General features: G+C 53.6%; 1 protein-coding gene and 1 pseudogene across 1 annotated transcript in view; both read left to right on the top strand.

Annotated features, from left to right (window-relative positions):
- Positions 1–22,760, top strand: part of TMEM132D (transmembrane protein 132D) — a 558,090-nt gene that overhangs the window by 460,154 nt on the left and 75,176 nt on the right. Inside the window, exon 5 of the mRNA XM_047093229.1 lies at positions 17,103–17,246. Within this exon, the coding sequence (XP_046949185.1) occupies positions 17,103–17,246 (144 nt within the window). The remainder of the gene's footprint in view (positions 1–17,102; positions 17,247–22,760) is intronic.
- LOC124522044 (uncharacterized) lies at positions 6,328–6,426 on the top strand (annotated as a pseudogene).

Genomic DNA, 22,760 nt, shown 5'->3' with positions numbered 1-22,760 from the left:
TGTAGTGATAGAGAAAGGGGCTGACAGCTCGTTTAGTTAAAGGCTACAGGCAAAAACTCCCCCAGTTTCAAAGAGCAAATACTTTATGATATCAAGAGAACTCTATCAACAGACATAAATTAAATATTCATGCCGAGCTTCACAGAATTGCTGTTTGGAACCAAGGCTGAAGCGAAGATTCTCAAAAGAACCATCAATGACAGTCTCAGTCGTCAATCACGGATATATGTTGAGGGTACTCAACGGCATCCTGTAATTCCGTCAGGCTTTTCTCATCAGGGAGAGCAGTGAGCCCCTGGATGTATCATTTCTGACACACGGTAGCCTGCTTTCACAAAAAAGTTATAAAAGTTCTTTTTTTTTTTTTTTTTAATTTTTTTTTCAACGTTTATTAATTTTTGGGACAGAGAGAGGCAGAGCATGAACGGGGGAGGGGCAGAGAGAGAGGGAGACACAGAATCGGAAACAGGCTCCAGGCTCTGAGCCATCAGCCCAGAGCCCGACGCGGGGCTCGAACTCACGGACCGCGAGATCGTGACCTGGCTGAAGTCGGACGCTTAACCGACTGCGCCACCCAGGCGCCCCAAAAGTTATAAACGTTCTAAACGAAGCCACATCCCTACCCCTGTGTCCTTAATGTGTCCTGCTTATTTTCAGTTTAGCTGTTGGGATCGGGCGAAGTTTGCGTCCTGGACTGCTGGCTCACACGCGTGCTGTCAGTCCAGAATCATCTACACGAGGCGTCCCAGACTCAGCCTCCTGCGGCCAGCCGTGTGGCACACAGGAGATGGGAACTTTGGTGGAAGGGTGGGGAGTCACTACTTGGAGCTTACGGAATGATACCCCAGAGTTGTCTGTTCTGATTACTCGAGACAAACCAGAAATCCAGATTTTCGCATATCTCCCAACTTTTAAATGTTGCGAACAGTTGATTAAATCTGTGCAGTTCAAGCAAAGCCCTCCGTGAGCTGGATTCAGCTTGACACAACCCTAATTTACGGACTGTGATTTGAACGGCATCGGGAGAGTTGAGTTGTGCGAAATGGAAGACTTAAAGTTCTTCGATGCCTTGAGGGACGTCACCCAGCCGTACGAGGAGGGACGCGTGAACACACGCTGCGGCGTGGATGAAGCGTGAGGGCGTGGTGCCTCCTGAAAGCAGCCGGTCATGGGAGACCATGTGTCCCCATGTCCTGTGAAGTGTCCACAACTGGGAAATTCATGGAGACACGAAGTAGATTGGCAATGGCTGACGGCCAGAGCCAGGCTGGTGGAGGGGAGGGGACAATAGCCACAGGGCACAGGGCACCGGGCTTCTTTTCAAGATGATAAAAATGGTCTCAAATAGACTGTGGTGATGGTCGCACTCATCTCTGAATATATTGAAAAGTAACGAATTGCACACTCTCATCGGTGACTCATGTGGGATGTGAATTGTATCTCAATAAAGCTGTCAAGAAAAATAACGACACGAACGGCTCCCAAAACCCGCTCTTCCTCCCTCGAGCAGGGAGCTGAAATTTTCAGCACCCAAAACCGATCCCACCAAGTCTGGGATTCACACCACCGCCCACCCTGGCTCACTGGAAGCATCCCCCCTAAAACTCAATTCAAAAGTTAAACTTACGTCCTGTTTCCAGAAAATTTAGGCCGATGGTAGTGTGCATTTTGACTTAGCCTCCCTTCCTGCCGAGAAGGTCTTGGACGCTCTGTCCACACGTCCTGTTGCCAGTGTTGCCGAGGATTAAAAAGGAACAGCGAGACGAAAACCCATCATTTTGTACACTTTCTCCAGGGCCAGGGATGTCCGTCCATTCCTGGGCTCACATACAAAGTCAGGCATATACTGTAGTTTCCCCGTCTTTCTTGGAAATGCCACTTTGAAAGCACTAATCTCACGGATAAAATTGGCTTAAAGTCTTAAATTCGTTAATATGCCTTTGTCTTACTGATCGGGAGGAGGCTAGACAGCCTATTCGGTGGGGTCCAAGGGTTAATCTTCGCCCCTCTCCTTAATACAATACAAGGATGGAACACATGGGGCTTATGCGCATCCTAAAGTGCTTTCTGAGACTCCCAATTGACTCCTTTTTTTCTTCTCTTTTTTTAATGCAGAGTCTGTTTGCCTAGCATCCCGAAAGAGGCTTGCGTTATTTTTGTCCCTTAGAGTCTCCTGCAGCAGTGAATGTCATAAATAGAAATCTCTATTTGACCACATCCTTGAGGATGTCAAGAATGCTTGACCAATTGGCTTAGCAGCTTACTGAGTTTGAACAGTGGCAGGAACCTGGCCCGAGGGTCTCCCCACGGTGACGTCCTCCTCCTCAGGGGATTTTGGTAATGCCGTCTAATCAGCTTAAGGAGCTAATTAAACAGCTGTCACTTAGCTCCTTAATTCTGAAACTTGATGCTAAATACGATTTGAAATTAGTTATGCAAAACTGAGCGGTGCTTTTATGAGACCAGATTTCTTCAGGTGGCACAGGATAAAAGGGGGCCGCGTTCCCAGACAGCAGGGGTCGTGGGGTGACCGGGAGAAGTGAACCAGGGTCCTGGGAAAACACTGGCCCTGCTGGTGGGTGCGGGCAGGCAAGCAAGAGTTTAAAAATCTCATCCTTTTTACCCACAAGGGATCTCATGGTTAGGGGCGATTCATTATCCACCAGGAGAGAAGTCACCAGTTGGAGCCCATACGTAGGTCAACACGGCGTGTAAATGTATGTTGTCCCGGCTTCTTGGTGTTTTTTACAAAACGTGAGCCCAATGTGAAATTCAGGAGATTTCACATAGAAATATCGATTCTCAGCCTCTCTCAAAAAAAATCAGGAAATATGCAAAACCTGAGTTTGCAAAACACAGCCTCTAAGCCTCAAAACCTCCATTTTTCCTTCCGTGTTCAGACACTTGAATGCTCCTTGCTTGGGCTCCAGGTGAGCGGCTGGCTCATGCTTGGGGCACCTGCGGGTGAAAAATACACCTTTAATTCTGAAGTTCCTGTCAGTGCTGTAAGAGGTGCACGCTGTGGGCCGCTGGGTCCCTGCCTGTCCCCGCAGTCTCGCTCCAGGACAGGGCCAGCGCTCACGGGCGTGCAGTTGGGTTGTGTCTCCCCGCCTCCCCTCCCCTTCGCTCACCCCCTGCTTCCCTCCCTCTCTCAGTCTCTCTCTCACTTTTTCCTTCTGCCAAGAACGTCCTGAATTAATGTAAGTCACCGCATGTCTTATGATACTGCTAATAATAGCCAACCTATCGAAAAATTGGTGATGCCAAGCACCGTTTGAACACTTGGCATGCGTTAGCGTACCCGTCCCTCACGAGAACTCACCAAGGTAGATGCTACTTAGAACCCCACTTCCCAGGTGAGAAAAACGAGGTGCACAGTGCTTACGTGACCCGCACATGAGCAGGCTTTACCAGATGCCATTGAGATCTTGAAAGACGGGAAAGGTGGCCCGAGGGGGTACGTGACTTGGCCGAGATCGCCCAGCCGTGCCAAGGGAGGGCTCACGCTATTCAGCCTGGGCTCCCCTTCCCGGCTCCTGCTCTCAGGCTTCTAGGCACGCCGGGAAGGAATCCTGAGGCCACGTCGAGTGACCATCATGACGATGCTAACACGTGGTTTTCTTACCACCTGCCAGTCACGGTTCTGAGTGCCTCTCACATATTCGGTCCTCACTTCCAGCCAATAATGTGGAAATGTTCACGGTCCCCATTGAACACATGAGGAAACTGAGGCACGGTGCAGTCCCCACCTAGGTTGTCTGCAGTCCTGGAGCCAGTAGGTGTAGAAAGTAGGGTTCAAAGTCACGCTGTCTGGCCCCAGAACCAGGCTCTACTGCCTCCATATATAATTTTTCTTATGTAATGTCGATAATAAACTGTAGACAGTAACACTGATTATTTCCACCTGGAGGGATTAAGAAAGATGTAGCATTTGAGTTGGGCCTAGAACTTACTATCTTAGGATCATTTTTTTTTTAAGTTTATTTATTTTTGACACAGAGAGAGAGAGAGAGAGAGAGAGAGACAGAGCATGAGCGGGGGAGGGGCAGAGAGAGAGGGAGACGCAGAATCCGAAGCAGGCTCCGGGCTCCGAGCCGTCAGCACAGAGCCCGACGTGGGGCTCGAACTCACGGACCGCGAGATCGTGACCTGGGCCGAAGTCAGACGCCTAACCGAGTGAGCCACCCAGGTGCCCCTCTTAGGATCATTTTTAATAGGAATCTCCTCTGGTGTAAAAAATACGATTTTAAACGTTGATTTATATTTGGTTTTCAAGAGTGCGTCGACCACATACAGCCTGCCGGCTCTGGTCACACGAAGCCCTGTATGCTGCAAAGCCTGTAACTGCCACCAACAGGAAGAAAATTGAGGATTTCCCTCCTGCTTCTGTGCTTTGAAAACCTCCCCCATCCTTTGGTGCGTTCTGTTTATTAAGGCAAGCAAAGGCAAGGCGGAAGAAGAGGCGACCAGGAACACGTGGACACAGAAATAACAGGAGGACACAGGACAGAGTCCCTGGCACGGTTCACTCCTGCAGCACGTTCTCGAGGCCGCCCGCCCCCCACCGCTTCCCAGGGGACGTTTGGAGAAGCCTGCAGACGTCTCTTGTTGCCACGGCTGGAAGAGGCCGTTCCTGGCATCCAGTGGGTTGAGTGCAGGGATGCTGCTGAACATACAAAGTGCACACGATAGCCTGAGAACAAGGAATCATCTGGCCCAGAACAGCAGTAGCCTGGAGGCTGGAAAACGGCCCCACGGTGTGTGAGCATCGGAGGCCCGTTTCCAGATTCCAGCTTCTGGACTCAACCTTCGTATAAAGCATGGAAGGCTGTGTGGTAGCTGGGGGCACGGTGGGGGCGTTGTCAGCCCTGGGAAGAAGGAAGTGTCAGCTGGAAACGAGAGGAAGTTGGGAGGCCGCGGTGGTAGGAAGAGTGGGCGGGAGTCGGAACCAGGCTCATACTGTCGTTTCCTACGGTGCGTGGGGGTCTCAGGCGTCCGTGGCTGCGTGAGGGGACGCCGGTGGTCATGCAGCCACTTACGCTCTCGTTAGGGTTCTAGGAGTTGATGGGACTCGGTGAGGCGGCTTCCGCTGGGGCAGGGAGTCCTCTGGAAGGCTTCCTCGTGGGCGTGTCTTTGGGGTGGGCAATGGGTCACAGACATGGCCGTGGACCAGACCACCTCCGCTGGCCCCTCCTGTGCACCTGGGCCTCCACACACCTTGGCGGCCGAGTTCCACGAACGAGCATCATCGGAGAAAACACAGTGGCTCCGTGGCCAAGCCTCACAAGTAACACAGCCTTACCTGCACGGCATGTCGACCACACGTGTCAGTCACAGAGGCCAGCCCGTACTGAAGGCCAGGGCACCCTGTGTCCGCCACCACCCAGGAGGAGTGTCACCGCCTCTGCAGACACAACCCTTCAGGAATCGACACAGCATCTCTTTAATTTTTTTTGTTTAACGTTGATTCATTTTTGAGACAGAGCTTGAGTAGGGGAGGGGCAGAGAGAGAAGGAGACACAGAATCCGAAACAGGCTCCAGGCTCCGAGCTGTCAGCACAGAGCCCGACGCGGGGCTCAAACCCACGAACTGCGAGATCATAACCTGAGCCGAAGTCGGACGCTTAACCGACTGAGCCACCAGGCACCTGCAACACGTTATGTCTTGATTAGAGGTGTGTTTGCTTCAAGTTAGAAATAAAGCCAACGGAGGAACCAAATCAGGAATCTACTTGTGGTGGTTGAGAAAACAGAGAGAGACGAGGTTTCACCTGTCGTGCCAGAAAATCGGCAGATGATGGCTGAGCCCGCTGTACCAAGAAAGTGTAACGTAGCGTGTTGTTTAGACAGATGAAAACGCCTCGGTGACAGTTAGGAGTCCAAAGTGGTTGCCGGAGGGGAACGAAACAGTGGTAAGGAATGGAGATAAGGATGGCCTTTGGTGGCATTTTATGGTAAACCCTTCCACAAGTGGAGCATTTCAACCATGAGGTGGTATGTTTTCATTCACATAGAGAAGAAGCACCATGCACCTGGCTTGCTTCAGCGGCTTCCGGAAGACGGCCCGGCTGGCGAGAGGCGCGCGCTGCCATCAGCCCCGTGTGGGCTCTGCTGTGTGGCATCTTTGCCGCTTCCCCACGGGTGGGACGATAATTGTATTTTACCTGCTACGGCTGCTAGAATGTGGTAATTCTCCATACTGTGCCACAACCATTAAACTGAGGCGCTGATGTCCTTTTAAAAACAGAGGGGTTCGTAAATGTGTTTGCAGCACAGGCCAAATTGACGGATGCACCCCACTTGTTAAAAGAAGCACACAGGTGCCCCCTTTGGCAACAGGTCTGCTAAACTTGGAGCGACACAGAGAAAATCAGCATGGCCCTTTGCAAGGATGACGCACAAATTTCTGAAGCATTCCGTATTTTATTTTTCAAAAATTTTTTTAACATTCAGTTTTGAGAGACAGAGAGAGACAGAGCGTGAGTGGGGGAGGCACAGAGAGAAAGAGGGAGACACAGAATCTGAAACAGGCTCCAGGCTGCGGGGCTCGAACTCACGAACTGCGAGATCATGACCTGAGGCAAAGTTGGACGCTCAACCGACTGAGCCACCCAGGTGCCCCAGGCATTCTGTATTTTTTTTAAAAAAGGCATGGGAGGAGGGCGCTTGTTGGGATGAGCACTGGGTGTTGTATGGAACCCAATTTGACAATAAATTATATTTAAAAATAAAAAATATAAATTAAAAGAAGCATGCAAGTTACTTATGATGCAGCATTATTGCTAGTGAAATGTAGTATTTCGATGGTCACGTACTAGCTCTTTTGTTTCACGTGGCATGAATGGCAGACTGCAGCCCATCGTCTAGTAAGTGTATGTTATTTATGGGGGCATAGGTCGCGGGGGCTGGAATAACAGAGCTTGACCAAACCATCAAAAAACAAGGACAGGGTGATGAGTCATTCTTCTGTTCATTGGGTTATTGATCTTTGTGGGGAAATGCATCGAAAAAGACTTAGGAAAATAACCACAGTTAAGAAATCACACTGAGGAAGAACACAGCTGCAGAGGGGTCTGGTCTCTGCACTGAGTCGGGCTGGGTCTGTCCGAGCTCTCGACAACAGAAATTAGGAGACGGAGGGCCAGCCGCCCAGCATGTGGAGGCAAGGTTAGCTTTTCATACCTGAGCAATCTGTTTTGGCTTGGGGCAGAGTTCAGAGTGTTCATGAATATTTTTATTTTCGGAAACTGGAATTGGGAAGTGTCGTGTGTTAGTTAGGATAGATTAGGTGTTATCCGGTAGCCAGTGGCCCCGAAAGTCTTTGTTGCCTGAAGACGAGGAAAGCATATTCATTACTCTTGCTTCCTGTCCCGCGTGGGTCGGTAGAAAGCTCTTCTCCGCACGGTGACTGGGGTAACCAGGCTGACAGGCTCTCCCATCTCATGGCGGTCCCATCTGGAACGTGGCGGGTCCATCTGGAACATGGCGGCCTCCTCAGTCACCAGGGCGGCGGATGAGAAAGGTCGTAATTGTGCATGAAGGCTTTCTTGCCCCAACCCAAGAAGTAAGACAACACTTCCCTCCCATTTTGGGAGCTATGAGTGTCGTGTGGCTCTAACTGCAAGGGACCTGGAAAATACAGGGGGATGAGTGGCATGCCTCCCGAGCCTTCCTTTTTCTGTCTTCCACTGAAATCCGATCATGTGACATAACCGTCAGCATCCAGACCGACTGACCAGTCACGATCAGTCACGACTCGTGCCATACTGTGTGTTTTAGGGTTTTCCCTCCATATTTCAAATATCACCTTTAAGTATGATATAATTTAGCAGGAGGAAGAAAATCACTTTTATACCAGATAGGAGCATCTGTCTTTAACTGCAGAGTATATTGTTTTATTTTTTTAATACTAAAATTTTCTCTAAGTTTATACAAATTTTTGCAAATTTACAGAGATTTATTTTTTCTTTATATTTTATTGTTAAGTTGGCTAACGTAAACTGAATTCTTGTATCTTATGCCCCTCTGACATTTGACGTCCTAGAATTCAGTCTCTTGTGGACAAAGAATCATAAGGTCATACTTCTCTGCGTTGTTGGAGGTGGGGTCTAGAGCCAAGGGTAAATGATGCCAATATAATAACATTTTAGGGGGTCTTAGAGGGCTGAAAAAGAAAACCAAAGCAGGAAGCATCACAATCCCAGACTTCAAGCTATATTACAAAGCTGTAATCACCAAGACAGTATGGTACTGGCACAAAAACAAACCCTCAGATCAATGGAGCAGAATAGAAAACCCAGAAACAGACCCACAGATGTATGGCCAACTAATCTTTGACAAAGCGGGACAGAATATCCAATGGAGAAAAGATAGTCTCTTTAGCAAATGGTGTTGGGAAAACTGGACAGCGACATGCAGAAGAACGAACCTGAACCAGTTTCTTACATCTTACACAAAAATAAACTCAAATTAGGGGCGCCTGGGTGGCGCAGTCGGTTAAGCGTCCGACTTCAGCCAGGTCACGATCTCGCGGTCCGTGAGTTCGAGCCCCGCGTCAGGCTCTGGGCTGATGGCTCAGAGCCTGGAGCCTGCTTCCGATTCTGTGTCTTCCTCTCTCTCTGCCCCTCGCCCATTCATGCTCTGTCTCTCTCTGTCCCAAAAATAAAATAAACGTTGAAAATAAATCTTAAAAAAAAAATAAAATAAAAAAATAAAAAAATAAACTCAAATTAGATAAAAGACCTAAACATAAGACGTGAAGCCATCAAAATCCTAGAGGAGAAAACAGGCACCAACCTTTTTGACCTCGGCCGCAGCAGCTTCTTACTAGACACGTCTCCGGAGGCAAGGGAAACCAAAGCAAAAATGAACTACTGGGACCTCATCAAAATAAAAGTCTTCTGCACAGCAAAGGAAACAATCAACAAAATGAAAAGGCAACCGACGGAATGGAAGAAGATGTTTGCAAATGACATATCGGATAAAGGGTTAGTATCCACAATGTATTAAGAACTTACCAAACTCAACTCCCAAGAAAACAAGTAATCCAGTGAAGAAATGGGCAAAAGACGTGAATAGACACTTCTCCAAAGAAGACATCCAGATGGCCAACAGACACACGAAAAAATGCTCAACATCACTCATCATCAGGGAAACACAAATCAAAACTGAGGGTTGCTGGAGGGGGTGGGGGTGGGGGGTGGGGGATGGGCTAAAGGGATGGTGGGCATTAAGGAGGGCACTTGTTGGGATGAGCACTGGGTGTTGTATGTAAGTGATGAATCACTAAATTTTACTCCTGAAATCATTATAAGATTAAATGTTAACTAATTTGGGTGTAAATTTAAACCCATGATTTAAAAAATAATACTAAATATAAAATCAGTAAAATTTCAATTAAAGAGAACCAATAGACCTAGCAGAATATGCCTCTTTGTACTTAAACATCACGAAGATCCCAGGGCATGTGATGCTGATACCGGTCGTGGCAAACCACCAAATGCAGCTGCCCAGAAGACACTCTCTCTCCATCCTTTACAGCCCCTTGCTGTGGAAATCTCGTGTTCTCTAAATAAATTCCAAAAATCTACTTTGCTCAGCCTCCCCTGGGAGAGAACGGAGTGTCCCTGAGGGATCAGGCTTGTGGTTCAGTCTCTGCCAATTGGATGTGCCTGTGTGACGCTTTCTTTCCAGCAGGGGGAAAGCGATGTATGTGGGAGTTGGGGAGTGTCAACGAGGGTCTAAACCAATGTGCCTGATCTCTCAGCATCCCAGTCGGGGCAGAAGCAGCAGGTGCGTGGCAGGAACACCGAGGGGTTCCACACACTGATCTCGGGAGGTCAGTGGGGGTCTGTTTCCGCAACCCCGTCAACAGCGCCAGTGCCTTTCTGCTGAAATGAACGGGAGTGGATTGCGTTGTCTACGGCTAAGATCCTGGACCCGCACAGTATCTCTAAAGACTGACGGTGGTTTCCAGGATATTGAAGAAGGAGTAAATATATGGAGACAGGTGGGGCACATTTATAATAGGAGCAGTGCAGTTGCAGAAGTAGCAGGAGGGAGGGACGATGTTGCAGGTAGGTGTGCAGTGAGCTCCCAGAGCCCCGCAGGGGACCTTCCCAGAGGGGGTTCGCCCTGTCCGCCTAGATCCTTGACGCAGGGCATGTGAGTCGTCTCCAGATGACCTGGAGGGACGCGCCCACGTGTGTGTCCTTGCCTCAGCGGCGCATTTGATGCCGTCTCATTAAGTGAGTGTCTCCCTTCTCCGAGGATTATAAGCAGAACAGAGTAGAAGCGTTGCTTCTGAAACCTGCTGTGTGAGTTACTGTCATTTCTGGCCACAAGTCTCCGTGCAAACAAAAAAGCCTAGGTGTGTTCTTTTTGTTTTTTAGAAAGTGAGATACGTGTCCCAGACTTTGTCGTGGGCAGTTTCTCTCCTGACACAGGAGAACTTTGTAGCCACCTGACCCCGCACAGGTGGGCAGATGACACCCTGGAGGGAACTCCTGCTTCCAGCCTGACGTCAGACAATTCTGGGAGGCCAGGCCTCTGCAGACGCTAGTGCCCAGGGTCCCTGCTGCAAGGTGGATAGCACCACCTGTCTGCCTCCCACGCCTCTCCCCTGACCCCCCACCCCCTTGCAAATAAATCGACTCCACCCATCGCCGCCCCAGGCTGTGCTCTGGTGCAGATTCAGACTAATGCCCTCTCCAGCCCGCAAGTTGGGGGACTGAGCTTGGTAATTGTTACGAAGTACGAAGTCTGCATCCCAGTGAGAATTGGGAGGAAACCCTGTGAACCAATGTGCTTTCATCCACCTCCCTGGTCAACTGTGTTGATTACAGTTCCTTGGAAGCAAAGGAAATTGATTCTGGTTAAGTTTGGTTTTTTGGTTTTTGTTGTTTTTTTTTTTTTTAACTACTTTTGAGGTATTGTTGACGTTTACAAAGCTGTGCATAGTTAATGTATGTAGCTCGTTGAGTTTGGACAGGAGTATACATACCTGTGAAACCAGCCTCATGATCAAGGCCACAGACATAGGCATCACCTTACAAAGTTTCCATTATTATTATCATCATCATCATCATCATTATTGTGTGTGTGTGTGTGTGTGTGTGTGTGTGTGTGTGTTAGAACACTTAACATAAGACCCATCCTCTAAAAAGGAATTTAGTGATGGGGCGCCTGGGTGGCTCAATTGGTTAAGCATCCAACTTTGGCTCAGGTCATGATCTCTCAGTTTGTGAGTTCGAGCCCCACGTCAGGCTCTGTGCTGACCGCTCGGAGCCTGGAGCCTGCTTCGGATTCTGTGTCTCCCTCTCTCTCTGCCCTTCCCTGGCTTGCTCTCTCTCTGTCTCTCAAAAATAAGTAAACATTTAAAAAAAATTTTTAGAAAGGAATTTAGTGAAAGAACATGGGCTCTCCCAAAGAATGGATGGGACAGCCGGAAAGGTGGGAGCCAGGACCTTCATGGAAATGCAGACAACCGGCTGAACAGTTTTCAGGTGCCGCTGACTGCGTAGGAGATCCCAGCATCTCGGCTCCTGCCCGCTCCCCTTGAGTGGAGTTCTGTCCCAGGGGGAGAGGCCCCACCGCGTGTAGAGGATGCCAGCCTACTCTGGGCCGGGGGCAGGGAGGATTGCTGTGACTCTCCTTCCGAAGGAAAAGGGATGATTTTCCCAGAGGAAAATGGGTGCACGGTTACGGACAAGAGGTTGGCAGGCAAAACCAGAAGCTTCCGTCCGCGGGACTCGTAATAAAAGATGTTATAAGGAGCTCGGCCGTGGTATTGCACTCAAGTCCTGTTTGGGGGAGAGCTTGTACCCTTTCTTAAGGTCCTCGTTGGCGGCCCAGGTAGGAAATGCTTCCCTTGTGCACGTCCACGCTGAGTCAGGCGTAGTGTGCCCGCTGACTGTATTTCCACCTGCTGGAAATGCCCGTCTCCCAGGTGTCTCTCTCAGGGAGTAAGATGCTCTGACACACTCAGCGTGTGCAGGGGAGGGACGTGGCCGGCGGCCGCCAGTGGTGTTACGGGATGTCTGCCCTTGTCTGCCCTCCTCCGGCGGGCTGCTTGAAGCTTACCCGCGATGCTTTGGTTGAGGTTGAAGCGGTGAGACCGCTAACACCACGCTTCTTTGTATTTCTTCCAACCTTACGCCTCCAGTACGACATATGTGGATGGTCTCAGAACCACATATTAAAATGGCGCATGATCCCCAAAGGGGCCACGGTGACGGTGAAGACAAAAAAAGTGTTTCCTCCCCCCTCATTAGGAACAATAAGCAGTTCGACTTGCTGGTTTCAGCCCAAGACGTGGGAAAAGGGAGGGCCTGTTTCTGGCAGGCGGTATGTGATGGGACTGTGGCCCGTCTGCGAGCCACAGAACACGCACACAGGTGTGAATGAGCAAGGTCTCAGAATTTGCTGCGCCCTGCGTTTGGAGGGGGCGTCCGGGATCAGTGTTCTGTTCCATCTCGCTGGCGTCTGCTTCCTTCTCTTTGGCTCGGCCATCGTACCGGTTTCCTGGGGCCGCCGAAACACGGCACCACAAACGTGGTGGCCGAAAAACAGCTGACATCTGTCCGCACGCCGTTCTGAGGTCACAGTCCAAAATCAAGATGGCGGCAGGACCACGCTCCCTCGCAAGGCTCTGGGGGAGAATACTTCCTTATCTCCTCCAGCCTCGGTGGCTGCTGGCTTCCTTGATGTCCCCCGCCTGCAGCCCCACAGAACCATCTGTCTGTGTCTTCTGGTCTCATGAGGACACCAGCCATTAGATGAGGGTCCACCCCCATCCAGGACGACCTCATCTGAACTTAACTCATTATATCCGCAAAGCCCCGTCTTCCCACATGAGGTCGTATTCTGAGGTTCTGAGCGGACGCGGATGCTGGCCCAGCCACCACTCACACCTGTGTGCTTATCAGACAACGCAGAGACAGGGTGGGCGAGGCACCGGCCATTGTTTTGAGCTCTCCAGCATTACTAACTCACCAAACCCGGGGCAGACGCGGGAGGGGGGCACTGCTGTGTCCTCAGTCCACAGTCAAAGCTTATGAGGCACCGAGAGTTAGGTGAGTCACCCGAGGTCACCCTGGGGGCCTCAGTCCGAGGCGGGATTTGCACCCATCTCTCCGACAACAGATTCCCTGCCCTCGACCCCCCACATGATGCATTTTAGCCTCACGCCCTCACCTCTGGGGTGCACGATACAGCCCCAACTCCAGTATCCTCTGTGCTGACAGCAGGAAGAATGGGGAAACACAAACCAACCTTCAGAATCTGCTTTTTTTTTTTTCAACAAACTTTTTTGGAAGCCTCACCAACTGACTTCCGTTTATATCTCACGGACCAGAACTGTGTCACTAAGTAAGGGCAGCCCCCCCCAAAAAAAAAAAAAGCGGTAATTTTAGCTGGGCATCTTACAGCCTCAGACAACATGGGGGGTTTTCGAGGAGGGCAGAGAGGAGGGTGGACACCAAGTGGGCAACCCCCAGGTCAACCTCGCGGTGCGTTCTAGAAGGGCCCCCGTGCCATGTTTATCTCTCCATCATTTCCTCCCCTCTGTTTTCCAAATGGATGTTGGAGGGTGAAGGTGAACCAGTCACTGTGTTCACAAAGCAGAAAATCAGGCTGCCAAAGGCATGAGGAAGTTTAAGAGAAACAAACACTCTAATTCCGGGCCCAATCCATCAGACCTTGGTATGAGACACCATATTCCTCGGTTTTACCGCAGCAGATCCTGCCCCGTGCACCAGCTCCGTACCCCACGCGGGCAGAGCGCCCTGGACAGCACCCGTCCAGCGTGTTCTCTGAAACCACCAAGGGCTGCCTCGTCTGCTCGCGCAGCAGGCTGGACCTGCCGGGCACGGTCGGCCCCCGGAGCACCTCTCAGGAGGTGCCGTATAAATAACCCAGCTCCCTCGCCCCGCCACGGAATTATTTTTAAGTGTGTATTTTAGGTAATTTCCCTGCAAGGGAATGTCTGAAATAATCTAACACACATGGTGTGTTTTGCATCACAGCCCAGTCCCGCGGGATCAAGCTCCAGCTGTCCACCGTGGCAGCTGGCGTGGCCCACGCGCCTTCCCGGCTCTGTCTTCCCTGCTCCCCTACTGACACTTCCCGAACCCCCCAAATAAACCGCCCTTGAATCCTCGTGCCGGAGTCGGTTTCTAGAGGGGATCCGAGTGAAGATGTGAGTCATCGCTTCTCCAGCAAAATCCGGACAGGGATTGCTTCCTTACAAGAGATAAAGAGTCGAATCCCCAGAAACGTATCTGTGGCCTCTCTTACGAGGTTGCCCCTTTTTTCTCAAGGCACCGTCACCTTCTCCCGCCATTTTTGCCTCCTCCTGGCCTCTGGAGAGCCCGACGCTCTGTGGTCAGATACCCATTGAGTCACTGCTGGCGTGCACGGCGTCCAGGTAGCAGAGGGAGCATGGAGCCACCAGGGAGGACGGACACGAGCCTTCTCAAGAGGTTCCTTCCTTGATTTCCCAGCTCCGAAGGCCTGGGGTGAAGAGAGCCCATGACCGTAAGGCAGCTGAACTCTCTAGGGATTTATGGCATCTAATCATCCGGGCACTTGTGGGTCGAATGCGCAGGGCACGTCCACCACCTCTTACCTGGAGACTTTTACGAGCCGTGCACCTGTCATTCGCCTCCCGGGGACGGCAGAGCTGCGCCGGAGAGAGCGCTCTTGACCTCGAAAAACTGGACGTGCACAGAGAAGGCAGGGAGGACCTGAAAGTTGCCTCACGAATCCCCACGAGGTCCTGCAGGCAGAGTGTCATGCCCATTCGGAGGCCAGGGGAGCACCCCAGACATCGGGGCTTACAGATGGTCACCAGCTAATTCCCGCCGCCGCCGTTCCTTCCCGTGCTGGCGTCCGTGTGCACACGCTGAAGGCCTCTCGGGTTTTACCGGTGGACAGAGATGCTCGTAACCCTTCCTGCACGGAGGTGCAAAATCGCTCTCCTCTTCCCTGAAACTCATGTCAGCGGTCATGATGCCCCCCTCCCCACCCCGGTCTGCTCCTTCCTTTGGGACGAGCCAGTTTGGGCCAGAGAGTTAAGGAGCATTTTCCCGTATTTTTCCAAAGTGTGAACGGTCCTCTTGGATCTCTACCCGTTTAGTAGGAGCGTGCACGCGGGCCTCCCTCCCCAGACGCAGCAGAAAGTAACACCATAGCCTCACTCCCCCCCCCCCTTCATTCTTTTACGGTGTTTGTGCCCAAGATGAAATCACATCAGGCTGGGAACTCAGAGGAGGGAACAAAACCAAACCCAAGTGCATAATCAACGGGCCTTTGGAGGCTCCTGCGTATTGAGACAGTATCAGGCATGGTCTTTGAGATTCAGGAACATTCCAAACTGGAGGTCTCTCAGAATTAAATAAAGAAAAAAATATATATGCAGATGTATATATATGCGTGTGTGTGTGTGTGTATATATATCCAAATCTAAACCAAAGGAGCTAATTATAAGATGAACCTCGTCCTGTAAGGAAAAAAGATCTTACGTAAGAAATAAAGTTAACATAAGGAAAACAGTTATGCAATGCGAAGATGATACATTTCTATTCCTTCTGCTGGCACGCTCCGAAAACGGGCGTTTGTGATTTCACATGAAAATCAAATTAGCTAGAACCTGCCCGAGCCTGGCTCTGAGAGACAGAGATGTACCTCCTAGCAGCCCCCCAGGCTCTACCAAGGATGGGCCAGACAAGGTCGGACCTACAGAGGAAACTCCGCATTCGCGCCGATACGACGCCTCTCGGGGACGCCGTCGCGTGTGGTCAATGACACTGTGGGCTGGAACTCGGGAAGCGTGCTGTACAGAGGCTGCGGGTTACATGGGGACTTTGATCGCCATGTGCTTGGAGGAGACGGTCCCCGCAGAGGGAAATGAGACCCATTCTGGTTCTTGGAGCTCAGTTTTCCCCATCTGAGAAATGGGCTCATGTGGCCTCCCAGAGCCCTGTAGGAGTAGCTGAAGAAGGCACAGGTGCACTGGGCACAGGTGTGGAGCACGGCCGCTGCTCAGGTCGGGGTTCGTGCGCAGGACTGAGAACAGGGAGGGGGTTGTGGATTGCAGTCCTCCTGTTGAAGTCCTCAGCCGTACATTCTGAAGACGTGCACCGCTCGCCATAGCTTAGCACTGCGCCGGGCACTGGGGGGGCAGAAGGCACATCCAGCCCCGTGGACCTGGTGGCCTAGAAGAGCGATGACCGACTGAATGACTCCCAAGTGAGACAGCAGCAGTGACAGGTGCCACAGGGAGATTCTGTGCCTGTGTTTCCCAGGCTCCAGGGAGCTCGGTAAAGCAAATAACAAGGGCAGGCGGGGACATCCCGCGGGACACCCCTTGAGCTGAGCTGAAAAACGTGGTTATCAGGCAGAAGGCATGTTTGGGTGAGTGTGTGTGTGTGTGTGTGTGTGTGTGTGTTTTGCATACAAGTGTCACATCGGTGGGGCTGAGTGTGTCCTTGGAGCCACAAGGGCACTACAAATGTGCACAGGGGCCAGGACCCAACAAGAGCCCGGAAAAGGGACAGGAGGTGAGAGCCAGCCAGAGCAGAAGAGTCAGAGAGTGAGGGTCTCAGCGTCCACGTGCCCCCCACACACTGTGGGAAGCAGGTGATCTCAGCTCCGTTTACGGCGCTTTGCGCCCCTGGCCGACAGCTCACTGCTTAAGGCAGACGCGTGTTGTGTGAGTTCAGACCTGCTGGAATAGCTCTCGCGGGGACTGAGCTGCCGGACCCCCTGGCTTCAGGTCCCACCTCACTGTTTCCTAGCTGTGTGACCTCGGGCCAGTGACACAGCCTCTCTGTGCCATCTACCAAACGGAGAGAATACGAATGCCTGTTGGTCTCATCTGAAAATTAAGATGAACGGCTCCCGGCACTTGGTGACGTTCGTCAGATGCGCCCCTGCCCCTCCGCACGTGACATCCCTCCCCATCACACTCTCCCTGTGGACGTCCGGGTGACGGGAGACCGTCGGCTCCGGGCGGCGCTGGCGCTGGGGCGTTTGCAGGGGTGGCGGGGAGGCGGTCCGCCCAGCGGGAGGTGTGTGACGGGCAGGTGTGTTTGTTGTTCCAGGAGGCGGAGATCCTGAACACGGCCATCCTCACGGGGAAGACGGTGGCCGTCCCGGTGAAGGTGGTCTCGGTGGAGGAAGACGGCACGGTGACGGATGTGCTCACGTCTGTGGAGTGCAGGTCGTCCGACGAGGACGTCATCAAGGCAAGTCGCCACCTCCCTGTCCTCCCCGGGACTCCGCTGCCATGGCGGTGTCTGTGACCACCGGCCCCTCCCGGCCCGTCCTGGCCGCCGCACCGCTGGGGTCCGGAGACCCTCCCCCGCACAGTAGTAGAACAGGGTACGAACCCACGCTGGAGGCTGGGCCTGGTCTGCAAAGCTCCTGCCCTTCGGCGTCTGCCAGGTGCTTCGGGCCTCTTCCCACCCCCTGGGGAGGCCGTGGCGGGGGGGGGGGGGAGGGGAGGCGGTGCAGGGGCTGGGAAGGAGGGCCAGACCCAGACTGGCCAGGGTGCGGCCGTGCTCCGGGATGACTTCACAGCAAGGTCAGTGGGGGTGCTCCGTGTGCCCTCTGGGAGGGCAGTGCTGTCGGGTTCCCTCCCTGCGCCGCTCTGTCCCGTCACTTACAACCCTGGGCGCGTAGGACGTGCTCAGCAAATGTGTGTTGAATGAATGGGCGAACCGTGCGGTCGGTAACCAGCTAGAAGGGAAAACGCGTCACTGAATCGTGGAAACACTTCGCAGACACTGAGGGTGGTTCTGCACGCGGTCGGCCAGACGAAACAAAATATGGCAGCACATCGCGGGCAGCGGGGGCGGTGGGAAGGAGGGCGGTGAGGACGCGTCCGTGCAACAGAGAGGGCTGCGGGCTCCCGTGAAGGACATCCTTGTGTGTTCTCACTAGCTCTCACTTGCCCGTCTTCCCATAACAGTAACGTGCTCTCCAGAAAGTTCCTCTACGTCTTTGCACGTAATCCACGTAACAAACGGTGCCGTCCCCACGCCAGCTTCTGGTGCCAGAGTGACCCAGCGTGGCCATAAAGCCTTGCGTCCCTCTGGACCCCGTCACTGGCTCAGGGAGAGACGGTCCCTAATCCCAGCCGACGAGGGCAGCCTGGAGACGCGGGCTGCAACTCCTGTGAAAGATTTCCCCTCCCGACAAGATCTCCTGCAGTCGCCTTCTCGAGGAAGGGACCTGCCAGGGAGGCGTCCAACAACAGAGAAGGCAGAGGCACTCTGCAGGGACGCCAGGTCCTGTGAGGGCGCCCGAGGGCTAGAGTCCCGCCAGACCAGCCAGGCTTGCCCTGAACATTCCCGAACTTGGATCCCTTTTGTGCACAGCGGTCTGAGTTAGGCTTGGGATACCAGTCACCAAAGAAGTCCGTCCTCACTTACACATATGCTCTAGAGTCCAGACCGACCCGAGTGATCCCGGGGCTCATGCAGCCACCCCCAGAAACCCGGGGTCTCAAGGGCATCTCAAGCCGCACGGACGGAGGCACAGCTTCGGAGCCAGCAGACTTCAGCGGTCACGTCCGTCGTGAGTCCTGGGGTCTGGACATGACGGGAAATCCCACCCACAACGACCCCAGTTCAGAAAAAAAAATCAAAAAAGTGTTGCTGGCTGATGTCACTGGGAAGTCCAGAGGCAGGGATAGTTTGGGGGGTTTTATTCAGATAAAATAAAACCTCTCAGAAGGTATCATGAGAACATTCCCACCCCTCCCTTCCTCTCTCTCTGTGTCTGTGTCTCTCTGTGTGTCTGTCTCTCTTTCCCTGTTTCTCTGTATCTCTGTGTCTCTGTCTCTGTCTCTTTCCTGTCTCTCTCTGTCTCTCTGTCTCTGTTTCTCTCTGTGTGTCTCTCTTTCTCTCTGTTTCTCTGTATCTCTCTGTATCTCTGTGTCTGTCTCTGTCTCTTTCTCTTTTCTGTCTCTCTCTGTCTCTCTGTCTCTGTTTCTCTGACTCTGTCTCTCTTTCTCTCTGTTTCTCTGTATCTCTGCCTCTATATACGTCACTCTCTGTATCTCTGTGTCTCCTTTTCTCTGTCTCTGTCTCTTTCTGTCTCTCTCTGTGTGTCTGTCTCTCTCACTCTCTGTCTCCCTCTGTCTCCCTGTCTCTGTCTCTCTCTCTGTCTCTCTGTCCTTCTTTCTCTGCATCTGTCTCTGCCTCTGTCTCTCTCTCTGTCTCTCTGTCTCTGTCTCTCTCAACCCCCACCTGGAGACAGAGCTCGTCCTGTATGGCTTTGCTCCCAGAGGCCACCCTGTGGGAGGAGACAGGCGCCTCTTCGTGGCTCGAATCCCAGGCAGACCTTCTGGGCCCGTCCTGGCACCTGCTTTCTTGGGACCCACCCAGGTGGTCCTCCTTATCCTTGAGCCTGGCCTGCGGCTCCGACCCCCCCAGCTGTCCGAAGCCCGATCACCCCAAAGTACATGATCCGCGGAGGAGAGGCGGGGAAGGGAGGCCCCAGGACAGCTCTGTGTGCTGTTGGCACAGAAGGGGAACGGGCTTTGTAGACGCATCCACCCTGCCACTGCGTGGGACTGGGCTTTGGGGGTGAGGGGATTTTAGGAATCCCCAAAGTGGTGCCATGGGCAGCTGGTCTATCACAGGCTGTGGGAAAAAAAGACGGATTTGCTGGAGTATCACCAAGACGTGGGCTGAGTTGTTCTTCTCCGCTGTGGTTCTGGGCGTTCGCGAGCAGCTCCAAAGTGGACTGGCCGGTCCCTTGTGGGGACGGGGGACTCAGCCCCTCCGTCACAGCTGGACTCGCCACCTTGCGGTTTTTTCCCAGCTCAGGGTCCACCCTTGTGTGTCCAGCAGAGACATGCCCGTTGGGAACAGGGCGTAACCCGGCCCGGCACGTTCTCCCAGGGTTGGTGCCCGCAGAAGACGGCTACTGACCTCTGTCAGGGGAAGCGAGGGGCCAGACACTGAGCAAGCTTCGTGGACGAGCTGGAGGCCGGGAGAGTGGCCGGGGGGGCGGGGGTTCCTCCACCCGGCCGTCGGTCCCCCCGCCACGGCGCTGGGTGTGCACCTGCTGGTTGGCTCCTCCTGGCGGGGGCTGTGGGCCTCAACGGAGGGAGCCAGGGCTGGTACACAGCCCTGCAGGGCACTGCCGGGTTCAGTCACCGGGTAGCTCAGGGAGCCGCGAGCAGGAAGGCCCGCGTTAGTCCCGTCTTTACCCTCCGGCTGCGGTTCTGCTCTGCAGGGCAGCTCGGTTGTCTCTCTCCAAGACTGCAGCCAGATGGCCTCGTAAGTATCCCTCGAAGGAACAGGCAGCAGCAGGGCTTAAAGCTCCTCACTGTCTCTGCCGTCCCGCTGGAGACGGCTCCTGGGTCCCCTGCAGGGAGGAGCCGTCAGAAAGCAGCCCGACCTCTAACCCCGTCCCCCGCCAGGCTCGAGCGCGATCCTGTCCTGCCCTGGTGGGGGGGACGCGCTGGCGTCCGTGGCCTGGCCCCTCGTAGGCTCCTGGGCCCAGCGGGGTCTCGGAGCAGGTGGACCCCCCAGGACACCCCCTCCGCCAGTCCACTTGCAGACGAGGTGTCTCCCACGTCGGGATGGAGTCTGTAGTTGCAGAGTGAGGTGAAGCCACCCATGGGAGCCGGGGATGCACACGAAGGCGGGGCAGGAGAGGAATGATGGAAGACAGCCCGGAGGCGGCGGGCAGGGACTTGGGGGTCGTCTGGTGCTGTTGCTTCTCTCATCTCTTTCGACACCAAATAATGGTGTTCCTTGCCTGAAGCTGACTTCCTTCCTAGTGTCAGCTTTTTGTGATTCCTTGATTGCAATTCGATGTTTGGGTTTATAGGAGGCATTTCCCTTCCCCATGCACAGGCCGGTCTCCTAGATTCCAACTGTCTTCCTCCGTGTCTATCAGTTTCTAATATACAACGCGCTTGGGGCGCCCTTGGCTTCCGCCTCGGGTCACGGGTAGGCAGCCCGTGTCGTGCCAATAATAACAGAAATAGCATTTGAGTGTGTGTTGCTCAGTCCTTACACAGAAGCCCAGCGTCCACCCCTTTGATGCTCACGACAATGGTGTGAAAGAAGTATTATCTGTTTCTGCATAAGGGAACCCAGAGAAAGGGGTTTGTAAGACGGTGGCAGGATACGCAGAGCGTAGGATGTACCATCTTAACGGTTTCTAGGCGTGCGGATGGGTGGTGTTAGGAGGCTCCCCGTGGCCGTCTCCGGACACGCCGCTCTGAACACGCAGAATTTTGACACGTCTTCAGAAACCAAGATGCGTGGGGCCCGTTGCCATGGTACCCAAGACCCGTTCCCTCTCTGCCTCTATCACTCATCCGTCAGGACAGGGTTTGGCGGACGATTCCCGCCATGGGAGCCAGCCGGGAATGCCCATTCGTGTATTATTTCCGTGGCTGCCCTTGCGCTGCCGTGGCCGGGTTGAGTGGCCGTGAGGGAGCAGGAGGGCCGTAGGGCTGCAGGGCCTGGTGCCCTCACCATCCGTTTCCTACAGAGAGGCTTACGGATCTCTGCTCAGGGGCTCCACGCGGGCCTCTCTTCCGCGGGCGATCACTCTCCGGGCGCCCTGAGACCCTGCGCTCCTGGCCAGAAATAACTCCTCCATGGATGGTTACCGTCCTTCCGGCAAGATGCCATGCCGTGGGATTGAGCGCGAACACCTCCCTGCGATGCTTTGTTAAAGCAACTATACTCCTGGGAGACGCTGTATGTATCAGTTTCCAGACATTTCCGTCAGAATGGACTTGCTTGGGTCACTTTCCTCCGTGATAGGAAAAATCAGGACAAGCCGAGATTCTGCCTTCTGGGGAGAGGGGGCAAGATGCGTCCGCGGTGGGGATCAGCCTGGCCCCGCACCCCGGGTTAGCCTAGGACAGCGCCAGCCCCGTGGCAGACATCACCAGTAGAATTCGGCACGTGTTTCTGTTGTGCTGAGACACTGGGCCGGAAACCCCTCACGACGCGGCCAGCGTGGGCAGAAGAGACAACACCCCTTCGTCCTCCCAGACCGAGAAGGAAACCGCATACCGCGACCCCCGCTCGCGTAGAATGTACGTGAGGGGTCCCGGAGTGCGGAGACCAGGGATCACAAACCCAGCAGACTACAGATCCAGGAGATAACACACGTGTGAACAGCAGGGAGGGGTGGGGCCTGCGGCGGACTGGGGGGCGCAGCTGTGAGTGCGTCCTACCTGACTCGCCTTGCGGAAAGAGCGCGCGGGGCTCTTGAGGGCGCAGCCTCTGGAGCCAGGCTGCCTGGGTTTAAAGCCTGGCCCCGACACTTCTAGGTGAGAACCAGCGCTAGATACGTGGTCTCTCTCTGTTCCTCGGTTTCTTCCTCGGGAAGTGGGTGTGATGACGTTCCCGCGGCAGGTCCGCTCCTGCACCTTACAGTCGTTCTGATTGGCCATCTGCTCGTCTTGTGAGTAGGACGATGCCTGTCCCTGCACTGCGAGCCCGGAGAATGTCGCACAGATTCTCTCCATCTGTAACTGGCTGAGCGGAGCCGGGTTCGGGGGGTGAAGCGGACTTTCCTCAAGCCTCCTCACTGGTCGCTGCCCTCGGCTTTGTCCTGTGCCCCACACTCTCTTCTCAGCCAGCAGCGAAGGCATCCCTTTAGAAGCGCGCATCGCAACACGTCGCTGTGCCCTCAAGACCCTCTTGTGGCTTCCCATCCCCCTCGGAGAAAAGGCTGCATTTCCTTACAGTCGCACCACGGCCGTCCCTGTCCCCACC

This window comes from Lynx rufus, unplaced genomic scaffold (assembly GCF_022079265.1).
Source record: "Lynx rufus isolate CCGP_SWC_20201006 ecotype Redwood Valley unplaced genomic scaffold, mLynRuf1.p SCAF_33, whole genome shotgun sequence".
NCBI classification, from domain to species: domain Eukaryota; kingdom Metazoa; phylum Chordata; class Mammalia; order Carnivora; family Felidae; genus Lynx; species Lynx rufus.
The sequence above is the reverse complement of the archived record's forward strand: the minus strand, read 5'-3'. Positions and strand labels throughout refer to the sequence as shown.